The sequence below is a fragment of the Saccopteryx leptura genome, chromosome 1 (assembly GCF_036850995.1).
Source record: "Saccopteryx leptura isolate mSacLep1 chromosome 1, mSacLep1_pri_phased_curated, whole genome shotgun sequence".
NCBI classification, from domain to species: Eukaryota; Metazoa; Chordata; class Mammalia; order Chiroptera; family Emballonuridae; genus Saccopteryx; species Saccopteryx leptura.
Genome location: NC_089503.1, coordinates 136126734 through 136153017, shown reverse-complemented (window position 1 = coordinate 136153017; position 26284 = coordinate 136126734). Strand labels below are relative to the sequence as shown.

General features: G+C 40.0%; 2 protein-coding genes and 1 long non-coding RNA gene across 7 annotated transcripts in view; 1 reads left to right on the top strand and 2 right to left on the bottom strand.

The window, feature by feature from the left end:
- Window positions 1-4393: 4393 nt before the first annotated feature.
- LOC136399866 (uncharacterized) lies at window positions 4394-14042 on the bottom strand. Its single transcript, XR_010750222.1, has 3 exons — window positions 13955-14042; window positions 7522-7641; window positions 4394-7052 (listed from the first exon to the last, which is right to left on the bottom strand). It is a non-coding gene; the product is annotated as an uncharacterized lncRNA (long non-coding RNA).
- Window positions 14043-14265: 223 nt separating this feature from the next.
- SMIM15 (small integral membrane protein 15) lies at window positions 14266-19515 on the top strand. Of its 5 annotated transcripts, none has more exons than XM_066375603.1 (3): window positions 14266-14358; window positions 15656-15790; window positions 17016-19515. In XM_066375603.1, the coding sequence occupies exon 3, from the start codon at window positions 17029-17031 to the stop codon at window positions 17266-17268; it is 240 nt and encodes a 79-aa protein (XP_066231700.1). In that variant the 5' UTR covers window positions 14266-14358; window positions 15656-15790; window positions 17016-17028; the 3' UTR covers window positions 17269-19515. The 5 variants fall into 5 exon arrangements, with proteins under 5 accessions (XP_066231700.1, XP_066231724.1, XP_066231691.1 ...); XM_066375594.1 differs by having other exon boundaries at window positions 14327-14410; XM_066375613.1 differs by lacking the exon at window positions 14266-14358 and adding an exon at window positions 14435-14496.
- A 3839-nt stretch (window positions 19516-23354) lies between these two features.
- The window catches only part of NDUFAF2 (NADH:ubiquinone oxidoreductase complex assembly factor 2), a 165867-nt gene continuing 162937 nt past the window's right edge, over window positions 23355-26284 (bottom strand). The window contains exon 4 of the mRNA XM_066375580.1: window positions 23355-23687. Coding sequence (XP_066231677.1) covers window positions 23439-23687 — 249 coding nt within the window. The 3' untranslated portion in view covers window positions 23355-23438. The remainder of the gene's footprint in view (window positions 23688-26284) is intronic.

The window sequence follows — 26284 nt, the reverse complement described above, 5'->3', positions numbered from 1 at the left end:
TGGCTTATTTCACTTAGCATAAAACCTCTGGTCTATCCATACTGTCGCAAATGTAAGATTTCATTCCTTTTTTTCTATGGCTGAGTAATATTCTCTTGTATATATGTACCACCACTTTTTTTTTTTGGTAGAGACAGAGTCAGAGAGAGGGACAGATAGGGACAGACAGACAGGAAGGGAGATGAGAAGCATCAATTTTTCATTGCAGCTCTTTAGTTGTTCATTGATTGCTTTCTCAAATGTGCTTTGACCAGGGGACTACAGCAGAGTGAGTGACCCCTTGCTCAAGCCAGCGACCTTGGGCTCAAGCTGGTGAGCCTGTGCTCAAGCTAGCGACCTTGGGGTTTCAAACCTGGGTCTTCCACATCCCAGTCCAATGCTCTATCCACTGCGCCACTGCCTCATCAGGCTACCACCACTTTATTATCCACTTGTCTATTGATGGGCACTTTCACTGCTTTCATATATTGGCAACTGTAAATAAAGCTGCAGTGAACATAGGGGTGCAAATATTCTTTTGAATTATTGTTTTGGGTTTCTTAGGACATATACTCAGAAATGGAACTGCTGGGTCGTAAGGCAGCTCCATTTTAAATTTTTTGAGAAACCTACACTGTTTTTCATAGTGGTTTCACCAATCTACATTTCCATTAACAGTGCACTAGGATTCCGTTTTCCCCACACCCTCACCAACACTTGTTGATTTATTGATGACAGCCATTCTGACATGTGTGAGGTGATATCTCATTGTGGTTTTAATTTGTATTTCTGGTAATTAATGAAATTGAGCATTTTTTCATATAGCTATTGGCCATCTGTATGTCCTCTTTGGATTAGTATCTATTCAGACATTTTTAACTTTGCTGAGAACTGGGTTTTTTTCCCCCTTCAGTTTCTAAAAGCCATCCCATTAGCAAGTTTTCCCTACCACTGGGGTCTGTTTTAGTCAGTGTGGGCTGCTGTAGAATACCGTAGACCAGGGGTCGGGAACCTTTTTGGCTGAGAGAGCCACGAATGCCACATATTTTAAAATGTAATTCCGTGAGAGCCAAACAATGACCCGTGTACATTAGGCATTATCCAGTAAAAATTTGTTGTTGTCCCGGAGGACAGCTGTGATTGGCTCCAGCCACCCGCAACCATGAACACGAGCTGTAGGAAATGAATGGATTGTAATACATAAGAATGTTTTATATTTTTAACATTATTTTTTTTTTATTAAAGATTTGTCCGCGAGCCAGGTGCAGCCATCAAAAGAGCCACATCTGGCTTGCAAGCCATAGGTTCCCGACCTCTGCCGTGGACGGAGTGGCTTAAACAACAAATATTTCTCATAGTTCTGGAGGCTGGGAAATCCAAGATCAAGGTGCTGGCAGATTAGTGCCTGCTGACAGCCCACTTCCTGGTTCATAGGCAGCTGTGTTTTAGCTGTGCTTCACATGGTGGAAGGGACAGGGCTCTCTAGAGCTTCTCTTTTAAGGCACTAATCCCATTCATAAGGGCTACATTCTCATGAACTAATCTCCTCCCAAAGACCCCACTTCCAAATACCATCACACTGGAGATTAGGTTTCAATATATCAGTTTGGGCAGACACAAACATATAGTCTGTGGCAGAATCCTTGCTAGGATGTTATATATATACTCCATACCTGAGAAAGTGTCCCCAAGTCAGTGAGTTCTTATTCAATCTCATATTCTAGCCCCTTTGAACACATTTAAAATCCAGTCCTAGGAGTCCTCCCCTAATTTCTGTCAGAATATGCCAGTTAAACCTTGCACATTTTTAGGGGAATAGCCTTCTTTGCTGGGATTTAACCCAATTACTGGCTTGGCAGCCAGAAAAAGAGGAGGGGGTAGCATAGGGAAAGAGAGCTATTGCCTTGTGGGCAAGAACTTCTGTAGCAACTTCCAGCACAGCAAACAAGCTAGTGTCACTAAAGGGCTACTTCTGTAAGCTCTTAAGGTCCAGAGGGACATCTGTCCAGAGGACATCTATCCATGCAGGGACATCCATCCAGAAGATCTCATCCCATGTTTAGGATCCTGGGTTTCCCCACTTGCACATTAACAGAGCTGCCTTGGCCAAACATTCAATGCTCAAGGGTCTCTGGAGCTCTGTGACTCCAACAATTAGCGAGCCCTTCAGCCTATGGTTCAATTGAGTGTCTCCTTTCACTACAGGTAATTAAGACATCTTTACAGCTAGCACAGAGGCTCTCCAGTTTTCACACTTAGCTAGCAATAGCCTGTTAACAGCTGTTTCTAATTTTTCTACTGTAGGGCTTCAACACAACTTAGTAGTAGTCAGCCAACTTTGTTGTCTTTGTAGGTATTACTCCTCTCATATTTTTCAAATACCTCCTTCTTCATACCTACCACAACACCCCTCCACTGGGACACTGTCCCAGGTCAATGCTGGTGAAATCTTTAGCAATTTACCTGCAGTCTTATGCCAAGGGCAATGAATGTCCCACCTGCATACCAGGATGGCATCTTCCAGGTTGGGTAATGGATGAGCCTGTCCCAAATGCCAATTTTACCATCCCAAAGCAAAGATGAGATTGTGTAATATTTTTACTATGGGAAATATTTGTGAGAAAAAATGGGGAGGCAGCTGGGTAAGACTAGGTGGACAATAACACCATGATGGAAATCTGACCCCAAATGAGAGAGAAGGAAAAAGGATTGGGTGGAAGTGTCCTAGATTACCATGTAGTCTTTTTTTTTAATGTTTATTTTATTGATTTTAAATAAAGAAAAGGAGAGAGCAGGACAGAGACAAGAACACTGCTCTGTTCCTGTATGTGCCCTGACTGGGGATCGAACCAGCAACCTCTGAGCTTTAGGATGATGCTCTAACCAACCAAGCTATCCGGACGGAGCACCATGTAGTCTAAGGAAAGGCTTGGCAAGGCAATGAAGGGAGTCCTTGAGCCCAAGCTGGCTATCAGAGGAGTCCTGTGTCTTCCAGAAACAGGCCTGTCATAGTATCTCTGTCATGTTTAGTCACTGAGCTGTAAAAGCAAGGCCTTGGCACAGATGTAGTGATGGATTTCAGAGTACAGCAGCTGGGGCCTTTGGTCAATTAAGATCCTTGTTGTGTGGATCTGTGAGGTGCATTCTCATAGCCATCTCATCATCCAGCAAGAGGCAGAGCAGGAATTCAAACCAGGTACATTGGTCCCAGAGACTATATCACAACCACTGCTCTAAAAAGGCATTTCTTAGCATTGCAGATGTCTGAAATAAATGGTCTCTATCATGTGGAAGATTTATATGGCAGGTTGAGTCAGACTGGCAAGAATCACCAGGCTCCTCTAAGGAGTTTGTACTATATTCTACAGCCAATAAGTGGGAGAGAGGGACACATCACAGATTAATGTATATGATGATATTTAACATGTACTGCATACACACATGAATTATTTATAGACCCATATGTAACTTTAGTTTCCTATGGTATAAAAGGATTTAGCAGATTTGAAAACAGCTGCAACAAACAGTGATTCCAGGCCTGCATACATGTTAAGTTGTATCACTGTGCATATGTAGTAAGATGGTCAAAGGAGCTGACAAAGCATTCATACCTTTTAGGATATAAAAATTTGAAAAAAAAATATAGACAAGTTCAATTTCCATAACTCTTTGTAAAAATCTTACTATGGTATAAGGCAACCGAAAATTCACTTAATTTTTACTATTTTATTACCAATATTGAAAATTCTATATATTTTACTATTTGTATACAGAGACACTCTTCCTACTCATGGTGTGTCAAATAAGCATCTGGAGGCTAAATGGGGAACTTAACTGCTATCAATAACATAATTCCCAGGAATCTGAGTAAGCTCCCAATAATCAATTTACAGATGAATTTTATAGAATACAACCTTTTATAAAAAAGAGGCTACAGTTTATTCATTAACTAGTTAGTGTTACAAAAAACAGGTATTGTTAACTCTATTTTAGGGACAGGGAACCTAGATACAGAAATATTAAATAATTTCTATGGTCCATATACAGAGATCAAATATAAACCCAGAATCAGAGACTAAACCAAATCAGATTCTTTTTTTAATTTATTTTAGAGAGGAGGGGGGGGGAGAGAGAGAGAGAGAGAGAGAGAGAGAAAGAGAGGAGAGACAGAGAGAGAGAAGTGGGGGAGGAGCTGGAAGCATCAACTCCTATATGTGTCTTGACCAGGCAAGCCCAGGGTTTCGAACAGGCGACCTCAGCATTTCCAGGTCGATGCTTTATCCACTGCGCCACCACAGGTCAGGCCCCAAATCAGATTCTTAAACATCTACATTGATTAATAAATAATACAAGTCTACAACTGTAGTATATAGTTCTACAACAGAATACTAAAACCTAGAGATGAAAAGAATCTCAAGGGAATATTGGTCCAACTTTCTGTCTGAAGGCAAGTATTATTTAGCTATTTATAGAAAGAATGTAAAATTAATTGATCAAGGTCAAATTGAAATATTAAGGAAAACTACAAAAGCAAAGCTTCCAGAATCTCACCATATGCACCACTATTATTTATTATGCCTGAAGAGCACAGATGTGAATCAGAATGGAGTTTCTAGCTTTCAGACAGTTTCACTTCCTAACTTAAAGCCTAAAAACAAACTGTAAACTCAGCAAAAGCAATTTATGAATTTGGGACTAGGATATGTCTCTAAGTGATGGTTTAGGGAACTATATTTATAGCCTGGCACTAGTGAATTTTTGTTCACTTTTTTAAACTAGATTCCAGAGATACACGTTATACTCTGAGAGCTATTAAAGGCACAAACAAGCTTTTCGAATTAGATTTTGGGATGCAATTCCAAACAATAATTTCCTGTATTACTTAATTCTGATTAATATAGTTATAATGCATGATTTTAAAATAAGCATAGGATTAGACTTAGTCGGGCCTAACCTGTGGTGGTGCAGTGGATAAAGCGTTGACCTGGAATGCTGAGGTCACCGGTTCAAAACCCTGGGCTTGCCTGGTTAAGGCACATATGGGAGTTGATGCTTCCTGCTCCTCCCCCCTTTCTCTCTCTCTCTCTCCTCTCTCTCTCAAAATGAATAAATAAAATCTAAAAAAAAGAATGGAAAAATTTTATTAGCAAATAACTACTTATTATATATCAAGAGTCTTTATAAAGTCCTGAGTTTCAAATATTTAACATACCAACTATACTATGACTTATTTCACCAAGGACTTGAGGTGTCTTAACTACATGAACATATAAAATAATGATATAAAATATCTGTCTTATCAAAAATATACTTAAAAGGAAATATAAGTATGAAGGTCAGGATGGATATTAAACATGAATTTCAAATTTGAGCTTTCTGACAGTCAAATCAAAGAGGCAAAATCCATACTATCAAAAAGTGGCTTCCAAACCTGCAAGCATAAAACTCCTATAAAAAAACTCTCTGACATTGCTCTATCTCCTAGGGCAAGGGAAACAAAAGAAAAAATAAACAAATGGGACTACACAAACTAAAAAGTTTTTGCACCAAAAAAACAAACCATCAACACAACAAAAAGACAACATACTGAATGGAAGCTATAATACATCTAATAAGAGGTAAATATCTAAAAACTCATACAACTTAATATCCCCCCCCCCCAAAAGCAAACAAAGAATTCCAAACAACAACAAAAATATCCAATCTGATTAAAAAATGGGCAGAGAATCTGAATAGACATTTTTCCAAAAAAGACATGCAGGTGGCCAATAGACACATGAAAAGATGCTCATCATCACGAACCATCAGAGAAATGCAAACCTAAAACCTCAATGAGACCAATGCCACCACAATGAATTTAATTAAAAAAGTGAGAAATATTAAACCTCAATGAGATTATACCTCACACCTGTCAGAATGCCTATTATCAATAAGTCAACAAACAAGTTTTGGTGAAGATGCGAAGAAAAGGGAAGCCTCATACACCGCTGGTAGGAATGCAAATTTTGCAGCCACTATGGAACACAGTACAGAGGTTCCGCAAATATTAAAAATAGAACTACCATGTATGTAGTTCTATTACATAATAGCAATCCCACCTCCAGGTATTTGTCTGAAGAAATCCAAAACACTAATTTGAAAAGATATATGCATGCCTATGTTCCCTGCAGCATTTTTAAAAATAGCCAAGATATGGAAGCAACCTAAGTGTTGTCAGTGGATGAGTAGATAAAAAAGTGATGGCACACATATATAACGGAATATTATTACTAAGCCATAAAAAACCAGTGAAATCTTACCATCTGGAATAACATGGATGGACCCAGAGGATATTATGCCGAGTGAAGTAAGTCAGATAAAAAAAGACAAATACCATATGATTTCACATATCAAACAAAATAAAAACAAACACAGATACAGAGAACAAATTGATGGTCATCAGATGGAGGGAGTTTGGAGAAATGGGTGATGAAAATAAAAGGAATTAAGAAGTACAAATTGCCAGGTATAAAAATAGTCACAGGGATGTAATGCACAGCATAGGGAATAGGGTCAATAATATTGTAATAACTATGTATGGAGTCAGGTGCATACTATACTTATCAGGGCAATAACTTCATAAGGTATACAAACGTCTAATCACTAAGTTGTACACCTGAAACTTTATTGTATGTCAAATGTAACGGAAATATAAAAAAATTTTTTTTTGTATTTTTCTGAAGTTAGAAGCGGGGAAGCAGTCTGCCAGACTACTGTATGCACCTAGCCGGGATCCACCCAGCATGCCCACTTGGGGGTGATGCTCTGCCCATCTTGGGTGTTGCTCCACTGTGGCAGGAGCCATTCTAGCAGCTGAGGCAGAGGCCGTAGAGCCGTCCTCAGCACCCGGGGCCAACTTTGCTCCAATGGAGCCTTGGCTGTGGGAGGGGATTAGAGAGATAGAGAGGAAGGAGAGGGGGAAGGGTGGAGAAGCAGATGGGCACTTCTCCTGTGTGCCCTGACCAGGAATCGAACCCAGGACTTCCACATGCCTGCCAGGCAGACACTCTACTGCTGAGCCAACCAGCCAGGGCCTGAAAAATAAATTAAAAAATTAAATTAAAAATACTTTTTAAAAGAGGCTTTCAAAATGTTTTTTAGCATCATATTCTAGCCTATCTTAAATGGGATTTTACTTAAGGGCATGATACAACACAAAAGGACAATGTTCTTGACAATTCAGCAAATACAATTAACATGTTTTGTATGGCTACTTCCAACAGCTTGCTTAGGTGAAGGTGAAAGGTGTCAAATTAAAATACTACGTAGTGAAGGTGATATAGCTCAGGCTGTTTTACAAAACATATTTCTTTTATCCAGAAGAGTTCTTATACTATATGGGACTAGTTTTTCCAACTGGATAGCAATTCTTATTTAATGGTAAGGAGACCCCAGGACAGAAATAAAAGGTAACTTGACATGGCTAATATAATTACATATCATTTAGAGACAGGCCTACTAATTGAACCTCTAGATTCAGCAGGAAAGCTTAGTGTCACTTACACCTTTAACAGGACTGTAAACCAAGGCTTCAAAAGGATTTGCTGGAAATTATACTGCTTCAAAAGGGTGCCCTTCTAATTATAGGGAATTAGTCTGCTGCAAGTTCTTGGGTAGTACATCCTAGAGATATAGAATTGTAAAGGTAAACAGTTTTGTTGTTAAAGCAGAAACACCCAATTTTTAGTATTATATGAAAAAAATTCTGTTAACTACTCAAACCAGCAATATATAACTAACTGTACTGACTGTGTTTGAACACACTGAAATGTTTCTAAAATGTATCGAGAAAAGGCCAGGGCAGCATGTAATAATCAACAAGAGAAGCATCTGCTATCTAATTTCAGTATTTCTCCTGCAATCAACATTGGGAATCATAAAGCTGGAAATATCTAGTGAGGGCATCTAGCCTGAATACACTCATACCCCATTTTCAAAGATCTGTGTTTAGATCTCTAGAATACCTTGTTTTTATCTTATTTCTCAGCACCTAGAGTCTAGGACTAATTCCTTTTATCTTATCAACGAAGATGATGAATCACTACATTCCTAGTACATACTTTTACATACTTGGAAATCTTCAAGCAACTAGTCTTCTTTCATTAACAAGATAACCACAATTTTTTTTTTTTTTTTTTTTTTTTTTTTTTACAGAGACAGAGGGAGAGTCAGAGAGAGGGACAGATAGGGACAGACAGACAGGAACGGAGAGAGATGAGAAGCATCAATCATCAGTTTCTTGTTGCGACACCTTAGTTGTTCATTGATTGCTTTCTCATATGTGCCTTGACCACGGGCCTTCAGCAGATCGAGTAACTCCTTGCTCGAGCCAGCGGCCTTGGGTCCGAGCTGGTGAGCTTTGCTCAAACCAGATGAGCCCACGCTCAAGCTGGTGACCTCGGAGTCTCGAACCTGGGTCCTCCTCATCCCAGTTCGATGCTCTATCCACTGCGCCACCACCTGGTCAGGCGACCACAATTATTTTTATCTTTCTTCAAACATCTTATTTGCTAATCTTTAGACCTCTTCTTACTGGGGCATCCCTTACTACTTTCCAAACCTACTGCAACAGTTTGGTACTTTAGTATGAGCTTCACAACTTCCAAGGATTTAGATTATTTCATGGGTTGTTCAAACTTTAAGTTTTATTTGCAAGTAGCAATGCCATAACTTGGAACCAACTATTGAAAACAATATTCTTGCCCTGGCCGGTTGGCTCAGTGGTAGAGCGTCGGCCTGGCATGCAGAAGTCCTGGGTTCGATTCCCAGCCAGGGCACACAGGAGAAGCGCCCATCTGCTTCTCCAGCTCTCCCCCTCTCCTTCCTCTCTGTCTCTCTCTTCCCCTCCCGCAGCCAAGGCTCCACTGGAGCAAAGATGGCCCGGGCGCTGGGGATGGCTCCTCGGCCTCTGCCCCAGGCGCTAGAGTGGCTCTGGTTGCAACAGAGCGATGCCCCGGAGGGGCAGAGCATCGCCCCCTGGTGGGCGTGCTGGGTGGATCCCAGTCTGGCGCATGCGGGAGTCTGTCTGACTGTCTCTCCCCGTTTCCGGCTTCAGAAAAATACAGAAAAAAAAAGAAAACAATATTCTTTGTTCCGGGGTAACTGAACATTCTAGTGCAAAAAACAGACAATAAACCAGTAAATAAGATGTCAAATTGTGAAAAAAAAATAAGTGATGGGGTACAGGAGGCTTTTGTGAGGAAGAAGGAAGGCAGTAGCTCTGCAAAAATATGAGAATGTTGCAAGCAATTTTTGGCTAAAGTAGGTTTAACTAGTTGTCCTGCTATATATTTATATGCATTTGTTTTGACTCAGATAACCCTACACTGCTCTCTACTGAATCTATTTCTTATTTGGAAGACTAATTCTTTTAAAAGTGTTTTATTACCTCCTTAATTGGTATATCCCATTAGTTTTTAAGAAGGTTTTTTTTGTTTGTTTGTTTGTTTGTATTTTTTCTGAAGCTGGAAACGGGGAGAGACAGTCAGACTCTCGCATGCGCCTGACCGGGATCCACCCGGCACGCCCACCAGGGGCCGCGCTCTGCCCACCAGGGGGTGATGCTCTGCCCCTCCGGGGCGTCGCTCTGCCACGACCAGAGCCACTCTAGCACCTGGGGCAGAGGCCAAGGAGCCATCCCCAGCACCTGGGCCATCTTTGCTCCAATGGAGCCTTGGCTGCGGGATGGGAAGAGAGAGACAGAGAGGAAGGAGGAGGGGGGGTGGAGAAGCAAATGGGCGCCTCTCCTATGTGCCCTGGCTGGGAATCGAACCCGGGTCCCCCGCACGCCAGGCCGACACTCTACCACTGAGCCAACTGGCCAGGGCCAAGAAGGTTTTTTTTTTTCTTTTTGGATTCTTCTGAAGCGAGAAGCCAGGAGTCAGGGAGACAGATTCCCGCATGCACCCGACCAGAATCCACCCAGCAAGCACACCATGGGGCGATACTCTGCCCGTCTGGGGCGTTGCTCCGTTGCAACCAGAGCCATTCTAGTGCCTTAGGCAGGGGCCATGGAGCCATCCTCAGTGCCTGAGCTAACCTTGCTCCAGTGGAGCCTTGGCTGAGGGAGGGGAAGAGAGAGAGAGAGAAAGGAGAGGGGGAAGGGTGGAGAAGCAGATGGGCACCTCTCCTGTGTGCCCTGGCTGGGAAACGAACCTGGGACTTCCAAACACCAGGCCAACGCTCTACAGAGCCAACCAGCCAGGGCCAGTTTTTAAGAAGTTTTTAAACAAGCATTTCACAATGTTAGCTAATAATTTAAATTACACTTAACAATGGATGAAAAATAACAATATCTGAAAAAAAATTCTTTGTGTTACTAGATAGGCCTAAACAAACTTTCTAGAAAATAATCATTTGGTGATGCTTGTACGCAAAACAGGCTAAAAGCAAACTGGCAGAGTCTGACCAATTCAGAAGGCTGAAGAGAAGATGGAATCACTGATCGGTTGGTCTAATAATGAAAGGGCCCAAAAGAAAAGTTAGAGGTTGGTAGATAGGCCACCAATGTGAGATGAAGTGGCAAATCAATTTGCCAAGGTTGGTGAGAACCTTCTCACCTCAACAGCTCTTTGAGACATGCTGCCAACACCAGGGCATTAGGCAATTTTGAAATACTATATAGGAAGATTTCAGTTGTGATTATCAGTTAATTAACAAAGAATTAAAAAACATACTTTCATTTTATGAAGTCAGCATTTTTTGCCAAATCTTTGGACATTAAGAAAAGAGCAGTTCCTGGATGGTTGGCTCAGTGGACAGAGCATCAGCCTGGTATGAGGATGTCCTGGGTTCAATCCCTGGTCAGGGCACACATGAGAAGCAACCATCTGCTTCTCTTCCCCTCTCCCCCCTTCTCTTTCTCTTTCCCTCCCACAGCCAGTGGCTCAGATGGGCTGAGCATCGGCCTCAGGTACTGAGGATTGCTCGGATGATTCAAGCATCAGCCCTAGACACAGGGGTGGCTGGGTGGATCCCGGTTGGGTTACATGCAGGAATCTATTTCCCCTCCTCTCACTTTGAAAAAAATGTCCCAAAAAAAATCAAAACAGGGATTTTGGCTGATGTGTTTAGAATCTTGCTGCACTTTTTATGTCTCTGGTTCCCTTTGTGTAAAATGGGTATAAGAATACTATTTCGTGGTTTATTTAGTTTTAGGATTAGTGATAATAGATTGGATATAGTAAGAACTCCACAAATAGCTTTAAAAATTATTCTTCAGTATTATCTTCTAAATATCACTAAAATTTGATTATTAATTTTAATCACATAACTATGCCTAATAAGAAATGAATTTACAATGTGTATTCATGGAAGAAAAAACACACAAAATAAAACCGAGGGAAGAAACCAATTTCATCAAGGTAAGTCAAATATGTGAAGTGTTACTGCCGGGAAATAAGCACAAAATGTTGAACAGGTAAGCAAGTTCTCAAAATATTTAGAAAACCTCATACAGGCTTTACTCATTCAGTTTTGACAAGAGTCATAGTGAAATGTAACTTTCTATCATCCAAGGGAAAAATATGTTTAAACAAATACATGATAAAGACTAGGAATTAAGTAAGAGGAAAAAAGTTATTAAAACATATTGTAATATACAGGAGCAATTTACAAACTTTTTCATCCCATAGCACACATACACCGATGACTGAAATTCTGCAGCACACCAAAAGTGTATTTTTTGCCTATCTAACAAAAAAGGTATAATTTGACTCATTCACAATGGAGGGTTATTGCTGTTGTCATTTTTTAAATCTGACAATCTAAGGGAAAAGAAGTCAGTGCCTTTGACTAGTCAGGTATTGCATGTTTTAAAAATTCTTGTGGCACACTGGTTGAAAATTGCTGCAACATAGTGCAGATGGTGATGTAATATGCTACACAGTAATTATTCCTATGTAAAGACAAACCCTCTTTATTGTGTAATGTTTAGTTAATTTGGTTAGTTACACAGACAAGGTTTTATTTCTTCAAAATCAATAAAGGCAGGCCCTGGCTGTTGGCTCAGTGGTAGAGTGTCAGCACAGCATGTGGATGTCCTGGGTTCAATTCCTGGTCAGGACACACAGAAGCGCCCATCTGCTTTTCCACCCTTCCCCTTCTCGCTTCTCTCTCTCTCTCTCTCTTCTCCCCTCCTGCAGCAGCGATGGCTTGATTGGAGCGAGTTGGCCCCGGGCACAGAGGATGGCTCCATGGCATCCCCCTCAGGCACTAAACAATGGCTCCCTTTGCAACGCGCAAGGGCCCCAGATGGGCAAAGCATCGCCCCCTAGTGGGCTTGCTGGATGGATCCCAGTCCCGGCACACGCAGGAGTCTGTCTCTGCCTTCCCTCCTCTCACTAAAATACATACATACATACATATATCCATATATACAGGCAGACCTTATTTCCTTGTTATTCTAAGTTGGTATTCTGAAAGACATTTGAGAGAATGAAAACCCAATTAAGGGCTTTTTCAAATAAAGAATAAGACCACAACAAAACTGGTTAAGATGTTTCCATTAAATTCCATATTCTGCTGCTGCTTATGAAACGTTAAGTCAGAAAAATGGCCAAATCCAGTCCAACTGACAGAATTTTAAACCTGAAAGAACAAGTATAACCTAGTATACTTTCCACAAATAGAAAACTGGTTCAGAGTGACTTCTTAGAGTATATAGATCAGTAGAGACAAGTGAGTCTCAACTCACAGACTAAAACTCTCACTATATTAAGAAACAATCTTGACACCACCTCTCACTGAGGCAATGCATGTTGTGTAGTGAGCTCAGCAGTGGCAACCCAAGCTATTCCTGGGCTTACAGCCTGCCCTAAAACTGGAAGCTAGATCAATAAAACCAGACTGTGAAGGTATGGTCTAACACTAGAGCCAAAGAGCTACAGATGCTTCCTCCTTACGTGCTTTTTTCCTGTGGCCCAAGTCTCCTATGTGTTTAACAGGAATTCAGCAGAGCTAAGTATTAGGGAGGCAGTAATTGGGAACAGTGTCTCTCTACCTTGGCCTTTGGAATGAAGATGTTAAAATAAATTCTGAAACCCCCTTCCTGTTATTACTATTTGGGCAAGTTTTAAAAATTCACATAAAGTTACCTCCAGCAAGTAGTTTTTAGTACATACAATCCAGTGACTGAGTCTGCTTTTACTGGCTACTATAGAAACAGGCTAGGTCCAAGCAGCACAAGCTTTGAAACCATCATCCAAGTTTTCAAAGAAGAATGAGTAAGAAAACAACTGCTGCTAATACAACATACAAATATTAGCATATGCGCAACGAACAGTATTTTAGCTCATTAGATTATTTGCCAGAAGCCTGTTCCCTGGTAATTAATAGTTACTGCTGTTATACCTCAACTAGTTATACATGTTACAACTTGCTCCTCAAAGAGAGCATTCTATAGTCTTTCAAGAATAAAAACCTGCTTTATTTGTCATACAACAGTGAAGAGGTCTTGCAACATTTGCAGAAGTAGTCAAACAAAACAGTGCAGTGTGAGCAATCACAAAATTTGGTCACCAACCAAACCAGAGCTAATCTTTCAGTTCCTGTAGATTAGAAGACAATATTAACTCCCTCCTGCTTGTTGACTTTTGCATCCCTGTATTTGTGTACTGAAAGAACAAGTGCCTCTGTGGAAACTCCATGCCCAGTTTAATTATTTACCGTTTACTTTGGGCAAATATCGACCATTTTTTGTGAAATGTTAGGTTCTTAAGTTAAAAACAAACAAACAAACAACAAAAAGCCCTTCTTACACAGCATGGCTGCATTTTCCCTTAGTAACAAGATTCAGTGCATCCACTGGGTCCAGCTGCTTTTGTGTCTCAACGTGAGGTTTAACTCCTGTCCAACCAGGAGATGAGAGGGGCAAAGGGTGGGTTGTGAACCAGAAGGGTGGGTTGTGACTCGCCACAACCCTTCGAGTCGTCCTCACCTGGACTCTGGGCAGTTAGTGGGGACCACCTCCTCCCCTGCCGCAGTTCTTTGGTCTGAGTTTCCAGGGGCCACACACCTCACCCACCGGGCCCTCCACCGGTGGCTTCAGCAGGGCCCACAGGTGGAGGGCCGCGAGGGTCCCGGACCCGCTGCCGGAGCCCTGAGCCCAGGCGCGCCTGCCGCCAGCCGGCGCTGCCCGCGCGGCCTCACCTGCCGCTCCCCCGAAACCCGGCGGCACCCCGCCCCGCCCCCGCTCCTGGGGAGCCACGTCCCGGGACCCGCGAGGCACTGGCGCGCCCGGAAACCGGCCGCTAGTCTTCCTCAGGCCGGATCCAGACTGGGGCCGACCTGTGGGCGGGGCGGGGGAGCCAGGGCTTCCGCCTTCCTGCTTCCGGCCTGGTGGTGAGTGGCGAGTTGGGGCCCCCGTCCCAGGTCCTGGGCACAATGCGCTTGGGTAGGTAGGGTAGGGGGTGGGCTGCCCCGGTGTGTTTTTGCCCTCGTGCCCAGCGGAGGGGGAGGCGGACGCGGGACCGACACGAGGTTTGGGCCTACCTGGATTCCCCAGGACGGCCGCTCTGCGAGTCCCGCCGGGCGCGCACTCGCCCAGGCCGAGGGGCTCGGGTGCACGTGGGCCCGGGGGCTGGCGGGACTCGCAGAGCGGCCGGCTGCGGTAACGCGGGGGCGGTGAGCGAGGGGAAACCTGAGGAAGAAGCGGAAGTGCGGGTGGTGGTCAAGTGCCGTGAGCTACTGCTTCGGCACCGGTCGGGTCCGAAGATCAAGCCTGGTGAACCCCTGACTTAAGGGAGAAGAGGAATATTTAGTTCTGAAAGTGTGGGAGGCACAGGGAGGTGTGTGGCCTGTGGACTAGAACGCCTTTCTTTGTGTTAATGGCTAAAACTTGGCCATAAACCGGACCCTTCACTCCCGGTTTTTTATTGCAAAGTTCTTTTGCTTGTCTCTGAGTTTTGCATTAGTTAATTAATTGCGATGCTGGAGAACTTGAAACAGACGGATCTCTTAGAGTCTAGTTCCGACTGTGTGAGTGGGGCGTGCGAATTGGGGGGCGGGAAGGTAGGCTAGGATACTTAATAATCTTAGGCACTTTATTGTGTGTTCAGTTTAAAATATGAAGAAACCATAGGACATACTGTAATTAAAACCAGTGGCAGTCGTTTTCTTGAGGTGATGGGATTGTGGGTGGTTTATATTTTGTTTTGGGTATCTCTTCTGATTTCTTCTGGGAAGAATCCGAATCGTATAATAGAGGAGAGGGAGACCTTTAAAATCAGGTGTTTGATTTTGCAATTATGTGCCTAATTCTATAAATGGTTGACGACCTAGTATAAAAAGTTCAAGATCTAGGAATGGATATCGTGTAACATCAGTGAACTAACGTCTTTTTATGTCAGTGAATTATAAAATTCATAATTGTATTGTTGAAATAAGCTATTTAGTCAAGTACGTGATCTCCAGTGATTAGGATTTTCTAGGGCATTTTGCAGTTGTAGTAATTATTTCTTCAAATTAGGAAGAAAGAAAGAGATATTAGATGTGTATATGTGCCAGGTAGTTTTAGTTTTTTTATAGGTTGGATATCTAGAATTTAGGAATTTTTCATTTAAAATTGTATTGTAATTATTCTAAAAGTTGTGACTTAAACTTTTTATTCTGTTATCTATTCTTTTTTCAACCCATCCAGCATATAGAATTTAAACCTCTCAGACGTGTATAGTAGAACTAAAGAAGACAACCAGCCAAGGTTCATCCATCTGAAATTGTAATTGACTCACTAATAATCCCAGGACAGAGTTAGAGATCACAACTCAAGCATAAGGTAGATAATTTTTTAAATCCCAGCTGAAACTGAAATTGTGAGTGTATATACACCCATCTCTACCCAGGTATTCAGATTCTCCACTTTGAGGAGAGGTTGACACAAACGTGAAAGGTAGAAAATGGCCCTCAAATCCACACTATCCTCATATGCCAGATGGCCCTCCCTTATCAACTCAAAAGGGAACAAAACACATGGCACCTGTTATGGTTAATTTTCTCATTATTAAATATAGTCTCTTTTATTAAGTTATGTCCTCAAGTAGGAGTCCTCAAAACTGAAAGAGGGCATAAAATAGCATGTCACTTTTTGCTTATATCTCTTTGCATGTGAGTGTGGATTTTATTCCTTCTTATTGCTGGAAACAGCCATCCCCTACTCCAAGCATTTCAGGTACTCTGTTGCTTGTTTTTTACAAACCAAATTTTTGTTAATTAGTACTTAATAGGCTCTGGCCGCTTGGCTCAGCGGTAGAGCGTCAGCCTGGTGTGCGGGGATCCTGGGTTCGATTCCCGGCCAGGGCACACAGGAGAAGCGCCCATCTGCTTCTCCACCCCTCCCCCTCTCCTTCCTCTCTTGTCTCTTTTCCCCTCCCGCAGCCAAGGCTCCATTGGAGCAAAGATTGCCCGGGCGCTGAGGATGGCTCTGTGGCCTCTGCCTCAGGCACTAGAATGGCTCTGGATGCAACAGAGTGACGCCCCAGAGGGGCAGAGCATCGCCCCCTGGTGGGCATGCCGGGTGGATCCCGGTCGGGTGCATGCGGGAGTCTGTCTGACTGCCTCCCTGTTTCTAGCTTCGGAAAAATGAAAAAAAAAAAATAAAATTAGTACTTAATAGTACTAAGGCTATAAAAAAAAAAAAAACAACTACCAAAAAATGAGAGTCAGCTGTTTCCTGGAATGAGTCCATAAAACTCAATATTCTTATAAAAGTTCATCTTGAATATAGGAAGCATGTGGAATGTATAGCCCTTATGTCAGATTCCATATGGTTTTTACTTTATCTTTTGTACCTTGACGTCTTTTAAGTGGTACGCTTTTGGTTGTCCTCATTGAATTATTCTCTCTTAACTGGAGATACTAGTCTATTAAGGTAATACTAATTAGTACTTTTTAAAAAATAACTAATGATCAATAATGGAATTTTGAGTTAACTGGTTGTATGATGTAACTTTTTCAAAATTTGATTAACCACATACTCTTTTCTCTTGTTCTCTTCCTCTCAGCCCCCTCTTTCCTATGACCGCTATAAAAATGTTTGATCTAAAAGCTTGGGCTGAATATGTTGTGGAATGGGCTGCAAAAGACCCATATGGATTCCTTACAACAGTTATTTTGGCCCTTACTCCATTGTTTCTAGCAAGTGCTGTACTGTCCTGGAAATTGGCCAAGATGATTGAGGCCAGGGAAAAGGAGCAAAAGAAAAAACAAAAACGTCAAGAAAATATTGCAAAAGCTAAACGACTGAAAAAGGATTGAAGGACTGAAGAGGCTCTGCACCAGAGGAAACTCATTTGGGAAATATGCAGCTTTGGAAGGACCCACTGAGGTTCCTTTTCTAGATTTATGACAGTATTTAGTAAACGAAGTCTGAGCATATGGAAGAATCATGCTAGTTCTGACCTGGACTGTAGCAACTTTTAGGCTTCAGTATAGAAGTCTGCTGACAGTTATTATTAATTGGCATTTATTATGCCACACATTCTTTATAACTGACTTTAGTCATTTGCCATTTTGCAGCTTATATCCTGAAATATTAACATCCTGTGGAGAAAAAAATAACTTCAGACTATGAATTCTATTCAAATATTGGCTCAGAATGGGGTCCTGTTTTGGACAAAGAGAACTAAAAATGAGAATTGTCCTTAAGTGAAAAGTGTGCTTTGGCTTAAAAGAAATACAGTGTATTAATTACATCTTTTATCATTATTGCTTATTTCTTAGAGTCATTTCTGGCTTTCTCAAAGCAAAGTATTATTAATCAATGAGTACTTCAATTTTCTGCAGTTTTCCTCATTTTTGCCTTTGAGTAACTATTAATTAGATATTCTGCCTTTTTAAAATCTAATTTTATAAAAAATTGTCTTATTATCTTATAGATTATATAGAATACCACCTCCTGGATATAACAATTTTTGTACTTAAAACACTGCCATTTACTTAGAGATGACTTGTTGACTAGAGTAATGCTGTGATTTAAAGCTTGCAGTAAAAATGCCAAACCATGTACTACTTTGGAAACTGTTCTTACTTGTGCTAAGTAGAAATGTGAAGTAAAGTAGTTAAAACGTCTTATCTGATAATTTGCTGATTATATAGATACTATTACTTTATATTTCATTGTTTTAACTCGTGGTAGTGATGTCCTATAGTTTTTGATCAAGCTCATGTTGAAAATTAAAATTTCATATTTCTTTTAAAGAACTCTTAAATAGTAAGTCATATTTCATAAGTGGTAAAGGCTTAACATTTTTGTTCAGCATAATAATTGGGTGAAAAAATTATGTAAAAATGAGTATGTGTTGTAATTAGAAATAAAAAACTAAAGGATATTTCCTTCAGTTAAATATAACTGGAACTTTTTACTATGAAACATGGTTTTCATAAAGTCATGGTCCAATAATTTTACTTACTGTCAGTATCTAATAGCTTATTAACATTTTCCTCATCTCTGGTAATGAATTTTAAATTGCAGAAATTGTCCAACAGCTTTAATTAAAAAATGAAAGTAGACATTGAAATAAATTTGATACTTTTTTATAAGGAGGTCCTGGGTTTTGGGTTTTTTTGGGGGGGAGGGAGTAATTCAAGTTATGTTATAGAAGTTAGGCTTTTCAAAGGATTATGAATTTCATTTATAGCTAAGTATACTTATAAACGTTGAGGGTAATGTTTCTCAGATAAGAACCTGAGAACCCATGAGAATGTTTATGGACTGGTATGGACAATACTTACTACTACTATTTTAGGATGTCAATTCCTACTTGATGCCATTGTAACCAAAATATTACAGCCCTAAGCACTAAAATACAATAATTCAGTATTTAGTTATGAGTTAGTAATTCAGGTGATCTTGGATATGCTTTTGGTATCATTAAAACTAAAACAATACTTTAAACGTTTGCTTAGGTATAACTACTGACCCTCATGGGTCTACAGAGGCCAATTTAAGAAAAACTAGTTTAAGATATATCTAAAATGCTTTTGGGTTTCGGCCATTAAGCTGTTCACAAAAGAAATTTATATGCGTATATCTTGCTAATGGCCACATTTTTTAGTAAAATCACTAGAGCCAAAGAGCCAATATATTCATCTTAATTCTCAGTTATCTACTAAAGCTGTGGTTTCATTGGTTTTGTTGTGATAATTTAAAGGTATTTATTTAACTGAAATCATTTTTTCTATAATTTCTTTTAAAGTCCTAACACATGCCAGTTTTATATTTGGCAGTTTTTTCCAACATTTATAGAGCCTTTTTTATAGATATGAAGTCAACAGGTTTTACCAATTTGTGTCTGTATCTTTGTGTGTGTGGTGGGGGGATTCAAAATAGAGACTGTTGGAGATTTGGGATTCTTCAGAAAAATCAATCGTCTCATTGTAACAGAAAGCACTATTGTTGAATCTCATTTACTGTTATCCAGAATACTGCTTTTAAAAATTGACTACTTATTTATATTGTGTGAAGTTCTGAGAAGTAATGCAATCAATTACCTTTTTTGGGCTGGTTTTGGAGAAAAAAACCAGACAGTCTGCCTGCAACAAACATCAAACCCTTGTAGCCCCCTGTAAAGTTTATGTCCGAATTTGATCCATACTGCCCATGTGATAAACTTCAGCATGGTATTATTACTTTATCAGACATGCAAGGGCAGTCTTAACTTTTTATTTCTTTAAATTACAGGAAGCAAACTGGAAATAAGCTTAAGAATGAACTGGAAACCCAATGTTGAAATTATAATCAGCTCACTTGTTCCTTCTTTCCTTGTAGATGAACTAAGGTTAAGTGGCAAAGGGTGCTTGACCCTTCATTTTTTTAAAGTTTTTATTTATTGATGTTAGTGAGAGGAAGAGAAAGAGAAAGGAACGTTTATTTGTCCCCATATGTGCCCTTACAGGGATCAAACCGGCAGCCTCTTTAGGACACTCTGCACTTTAGGACAGTGTTCCAACCAACTGAGCCATCTGGCCAGGGCTACACTTCATACGGTTTTAAGTTAAAGAAAGTTTGATACTTGTTTAGGAATGACTGCTTTTATGTTTGTAATTGGTTATAGGAGCACTCTGATTTACTTCATATCTGGAATAAATATATATGGACAAATAATGTATTTCTTAAACATTAAAAGGGATTCCATGTTCAAATACCAAAAGTTTTAGAAACACAAAGTAAAAAAAAATTTAGGATTCATTCCTGCATGATATCTTGGAGTCTTTTAACTTAATTTGACTATCATAGACTCCTCACCTCTACTTTCTTTCCAAAGAACACAAACAGAGTTTGAGAATGCCTTGTCTAAATAAAATTCAGGTTTCGTTTTAAATAGTGTGGTTAATGGGATGGCAGTAATAAAATGTAATGGTGCTGGTTCAAGGTTGATTAAGAAACAAAAAAAATGACAAATCTCAGTAAAAGATAACAGATAATGGGGGAAATTATTTCTTCCATTTTTGTTCATTTTAAATATCTAAGGCATAGCTGTTCGGCTTGATTTATGTTATTAAACTCAAGAGCTAACACGTTTTCTATACCAGAGCAGTTTGTATAATGTCATAGGCCCACTATTGATTAAAATTTTTGCTTTATGCATGTATCGTAGAGGCATAAGAAATCAGGATGGATTTATCTCTGAGAAATTACTTAATGTATATATGAAAATTATTATTTATTTATTTTTTCTTAAGTTGGAAATGGGGAGGCAGTCAGACAAGACTCCCGCATGCGCTCAACCGGGATCCACCGGGCATACCCACCAGGGGGCGATGCTCTGCCCATCTGGGGCATTGCTCTGTTGCAACCAGAACCATGCTAGTGCCTGAGGCAGAGGCCACAGAGCCATCCTTAGCGCCTGGGCCAGCTTTGCTCCAATGGAGCCATGGCTACGGGAGGGGAAGAGAGAGACAGAGAGGGGGAGGGGTGGAGAAGCAGATGGGCGCTTCTCCTGTGTGCCCTGGCTGGGAATCAAACCCGGACTCCTGCACCCCAGGCCGACGCTCTACGACTGAGCCAACCGGCCAGGGCCTGAAAATTATTTTTATTTTTTTTTATTTTTAATTTTTATTTTTTTTCTATTTTTTTTTTTATGAAGCTGGAAACGGGGATAGACAGACTCCCGCATGCGCCCGACCGGGATCCACCTGGCACGCCCACCAGGGGGCGTCGCTCTGCCCCTCTGGGGCGTCGCTCTGTTGTGACCAGAGCCACTCTAGCGCCTGGGGCAGAGGCCAAGGAGCCATCCCCAGCGCCCGGGCCATCTTTGCTCCAATGGAGCATCAGCTGCGGGAGGGGAAGAGAGAGACAGAGAGGAAGGGGGGGGGTGGAGAAGCAGATGGGCGCTTCCCCTGTGTGCCCTGGCTGGGAATCGAACCTGAGACTTCTGCACGCCAGGCCGATGCTCTACCACTGAGCCAACCGGCCAGGGCTTGAAAATTATTTTTAAATGAACATCTTTTGAAATAAAAATGTAGGTTTGAAGTCTGTCTTGAAGAGATAAAAATCATTGTCATTTAAAAAGCTATAAATTCCCCCAAATATAACAATTTAAAATATGAAATACTGTGGACAAGCTGATATATTATTTAATGCTTTAATTCTGCTTTGCATGTGCCTGGTCTAAAACTAAGTATAATGAAAAGATTGTTAATTAGGCCAAGATTACAGTACAGTTTTTATGTAGGACATTTAACTCTATTCTGATATTATCTAGCAGTGCAACCAGTCATCCTAAAAATGTTAGCCTTGAGGAAAGGAGTGTGGATGGGTTACTACAAACTTCCCCACCTGTCAAAATCACTTTGAAAGTGCATACTCTAGTAATGATGGTGAGCCAGTACCATCTTACTGTAATAAAAGGAGGTCTTCCCATAAGGACTCAGCTAGAAGTTTTTGTTCTTTTGGGTTTTTTTTTTTTTTTTGTTCTTTATGTAAAACATTTTAAAATGAAAATTATAAAAATATTGACAAATTCTGTCATACATTAAGATCTATAAACAGGCTATCTGGCAAACATTTACAAAAGATATACATAGAATACAATTAATAGGAACTAGCAATAGAAATACTCTTAACATGTTAGAAAATTTACAATTCTTCCTGTAATCCAGGATTCAAGAACATCTTAATCTTAATTTATAATCATTTATACTACAAATTTTAACCTGGTTTTATGTTGCCTAGTGGCTAATTTCCTTTTTTTTTTTGCCTCTGTAGCAAAGTGTACTAATACTTTGTAATGATGTAAAGAGACAGAATGGTTAACCTGATAGTAATAGGGCTGCTGGAATATTAGTATTAGTACCTGGCAGCTTTGTCATTCAATAAGTATGTCATGGTGATTATATTTGATTACTTGTTTTAGTATAAGATTTTATAAAGTATTTTTCTGTGGTTTATTAAGCAGCAAAAGTTTTCCACCATCTATTATAAAAAATCTTAATGTATTTTTAGGAGTTCATTGTTAACCAAAGGACCTTCTTACATGATTCAGAGCATTAAAATTTGGGCCATTTATTCAGTACATATCTGAGTGCCTGTTCTAATGCCAAACACTGAAAAGAACTCTGTATTAAAATTAGAAGTCTAGCAACAAAACTTGGTTGTACACTTCAGAAAAATGTATGACCCTTCAAAAATACTTTTGTACAAAATCAGTTTTAATGTTGGCATCTGTTCACATTTTTCTTCAATACACAAGCCAGTGGAATTCCCACCATCAGTGGAACCGCTCTCTTAGAACCCTCTTTTATTTTCCATTTTCTCACAATAATTTTTAATCTCATGGAATTCTAGTTATTTTATTATTCCTATTTACTGTTCTTTCAGGTTTTTGTGATGGATTGTCTGCTTCTCTTAGTCCTATTTCTTGTCTTCAAACTCCAGCCTCAATCCATAAGCTAGCTTTTGTCTCATCTACTCATCAAGAGTGTTGTTGTTTTTTTCCATTTATCTACTGAATTTTCTTGGCGTAAAAATGTTTTTTCCAATTTTATGTTCTTGATTAGTCCTTAGAATCTTACAGAGTGCCTCTCCAAGAAATAGCAGTCTTCTCATTTCTTTCCCTTTGTATTTGATCTTTTAGGAGAGCTCACTATCCTTATTTCTACCAAGATATATCCTGGGGTTCTTAAATGATAGGGATTCAAAATCTTGAGCATTTATAGCTATGTAATACTTCTTACGGGAGCAATCCAAGGAGGGAAAAACTAAGCACATTCAAACAAAATGATGACTCAATCAAATGAAGGATTTAAGTCTAAAAAGAAGGTTTCTATAGTTGATAACCTAACGTTTCTTACACATACTGAAAACTAACTCTTAATGGAAAGAGAACTATATTGTACAGTCATAAAATCACAAAGTAACTTTATTTTTGTTAAAATAGTCACATACATATAAATGAAACTTTTTTTTTTTTTTTAACACAGTGCGTTCATTGATTGTGCCTCTTGCTGTCTTGTGGCATCCAGGATCCTGGTTGAAAGGTTTTACCAGTGCTGGTGGGAGCCTCTGAAGGCTCTTCCTTTCCGAAGTGTGGAGCTGATGCGTGCCCTTTAATCTGAGTTTCAACTGGTGGAGCCAAGAGTTCATTGCTTTCTTTACTAAGAAGTTTTTCTTTTTCATAAAAGTCCTTGCTTTTTATTTTCATTTCTTCTCTATATTTTTCATTCTTTAGTATTTCCTATATGAATATAAATGAAAAATTTAAATTTCTAGAGTGAAGAAAACCCAACCTACAGGTTTTATGGATAAAATTGCAATGAAAAATAAGTACATATATATATAATACTTTGCATTCAAATAATACATAGATGTGTATAGGATAAGTTTGAAAAAACTTTCTGATTATGTACCAGTGTTACCTGCATTTGAATTAAACAGCTCTGTCTTCATGTTCTAAGACATGAAGGACCACAACATAGAAATATTTACTGCCCAATAAGTGGAACAAACTACTTAACATGAAATATTACACAAGAGCATAATAGTCACTCTATCAAAGATTTTCTAAGCTTAGCTATTTTCTGCCACAATACTTTTTACTGGAGATGAAGTGAATGTGAGGTGGCCTCAGAACGATGCCTGTACCAGTCTTTTCTCTGTGGGCGTTAAAGCATGGATGCTGAGGCCACACACTATCTACCAAAAACCAGTCTCATCTACTTCCCTTTCTAGAGGGGGATAGCAGTAAAGAGGAAGAACTGATTTGGTTCAGCATGCCTTAAACAACAGTTCCAGGGAGGCACTTTGAAATTGAAAACCTTCCTTAAATCAGTGTAAGCAGTTGATCCAATGCAGTTTGTCTCTCAGATTTGCTATTCCATGTGTAAGGATCTACATGCCAAATTACAAAGAACCTATTACTCTTATCTCATTGAATACAAGGCTGTCACATTGAAGCACCATTGTTATTTGTCCCACTAGAAAAGGCAATTACATTCATTTACACCTGATTTCAGAGAGATAAAATTTGAAAAGATAAGCATCTTAACAGAAAAACTGCCTTGACCAGGCAAGCCTGGGGTTTCACACTGGCCACCTCAGCTCTCCAGGTCAATGCTCCACCCACTGCACCACCACAAATCAGGTACGTCAGCTTTCTGTAGCAGCATTTTATGGGCACAGGGTGGGGAAACCAAAGCAGAAGTTGGAGGTTTCATTGAGCTAAAGAGAGATGGTTGGGGAGGCTGAGGAAGCTGGAATTTGCGGGGCAGAGTCCCAGAATACACAGGGAAGAGTACTAGAAATCTGCAGAGGGGTCCACTTGAGTGTTGAGCTGAAAAGTTGTATGTGGGTAGCATGAGACTCCAGAAGGAAAAGAAGGTCAATTCCTGGCTAAAGAGTAACTGCCGCAAAGCTATAAACTGAACAGCTATTGGAGTTTGCATGAGACGAGGGGACATTCAAGTTCGAATTAGCCAGAGATTCCTAACTGAACAGATAGGGCATTCATATAAAGACTTCCAAAAGTTCACTCCTTAGGTGTAAGGATAAACTGGCATGTGAGGAGAGGTAACTTTAGACCTGCACATGTTGTTTAAGTTAGTTAATTCAGTCCCTTAATTGAACCAGACATATTTTGAGTTTAGTAGCCAAATGTGACTAGCAGCTTCCATATTGGAACGTGCAGATATAAAATATTTCTATTATTGAAAAAACTCCTATTTGGACAGTTTGATTCTAGATCCATTCTAACAATTTAAGAATAAGTCTTTAGAAGTCTGCACTGATTCACATGTAAAATAATGTATTTGTAAACAAAAATCAACATTTTTAAAAGGAAGACCTGATCAGGAGGTGATGTAGTCGATAGAGCATTGAACTGGGACACAGAGGACCGAGGTTCAAAACTCTGAGGTCACTGGCTTAAGTGTGGGCTCATCCAGCTTGAGCATGGGCTCACCAGCTTGAGCTTGGGGTAGCTGGTTTGAACATGGGATCATGGACATGACCCCATAGTCGCTAGCTTGAGCCCAAAGGTCGCTGGCTTGAAGCCCAAGGTTGCTGGCTTGAGCCCTAGGTTGCTGACTTGAGTAAGAGGTCACTCACTCTGCTGTAACCTCCCAGTCAAGGCACATATGAGAAAGCAATCAATGAACAACTAAGGAACCACAATGAAGAATTGATGCTTCTCTCTCCCTTTCTGTCTGTCCCTCTCTCTGTCTCTGACACACACACACACACACACACACACACACGAAGATGACAAAATCTATACAGTAAACAATGTACTATTTCATTGTTTATCATTTAATCAAGAAGTGAAGAAGGAAAGTATAATCCAAAACCAATCAATAGAAACAGAACCAAACATAACAGAAATGATGAAATTGACAGACAAGGACTTTATCACAACTACTAGAAATATGTTCAAAGCCTAAAAGGAAAATGAACTTAAAGGTAAAAAAAAATATTAACTATTAAAAAATCCAAATGGAACTTCTAGAGGTGAAATATACAACATGTGAAATGAAAAAATATAATGCATATCCTTAACAGCAGATTAGATATTACAAAAGAACAATGAATCTGAAAACAAAGCAGTGGAAACTATCCAAACTGAAGCAAGAGAGAGAAAAATTTAAAAAGTGAACAAGAGCCTCAGTGATATGTAGGACAATATCATGAAGTCCAACATGCATGTAATAGGAGTCACAGAAAAAGAAAAGAGGGAGGAAAGGAAATATGAAAGTATTCCAAATAAATATAGTATATAAATTGACATATCCAAGCAACTAAAGAAAAAACTCCAAGCAGAATAAAAACAAAACCAAAGCA

What these genes read in the sequence shown, in the direction of transcription:
- SMIM15 (XM_066375603.1), top strand. Translation starts at nt 17,029, where the DNA reads ATGACCGCTATAAAAATGTTTGATCTAAAAGCTTGGGCTGAATATGTT.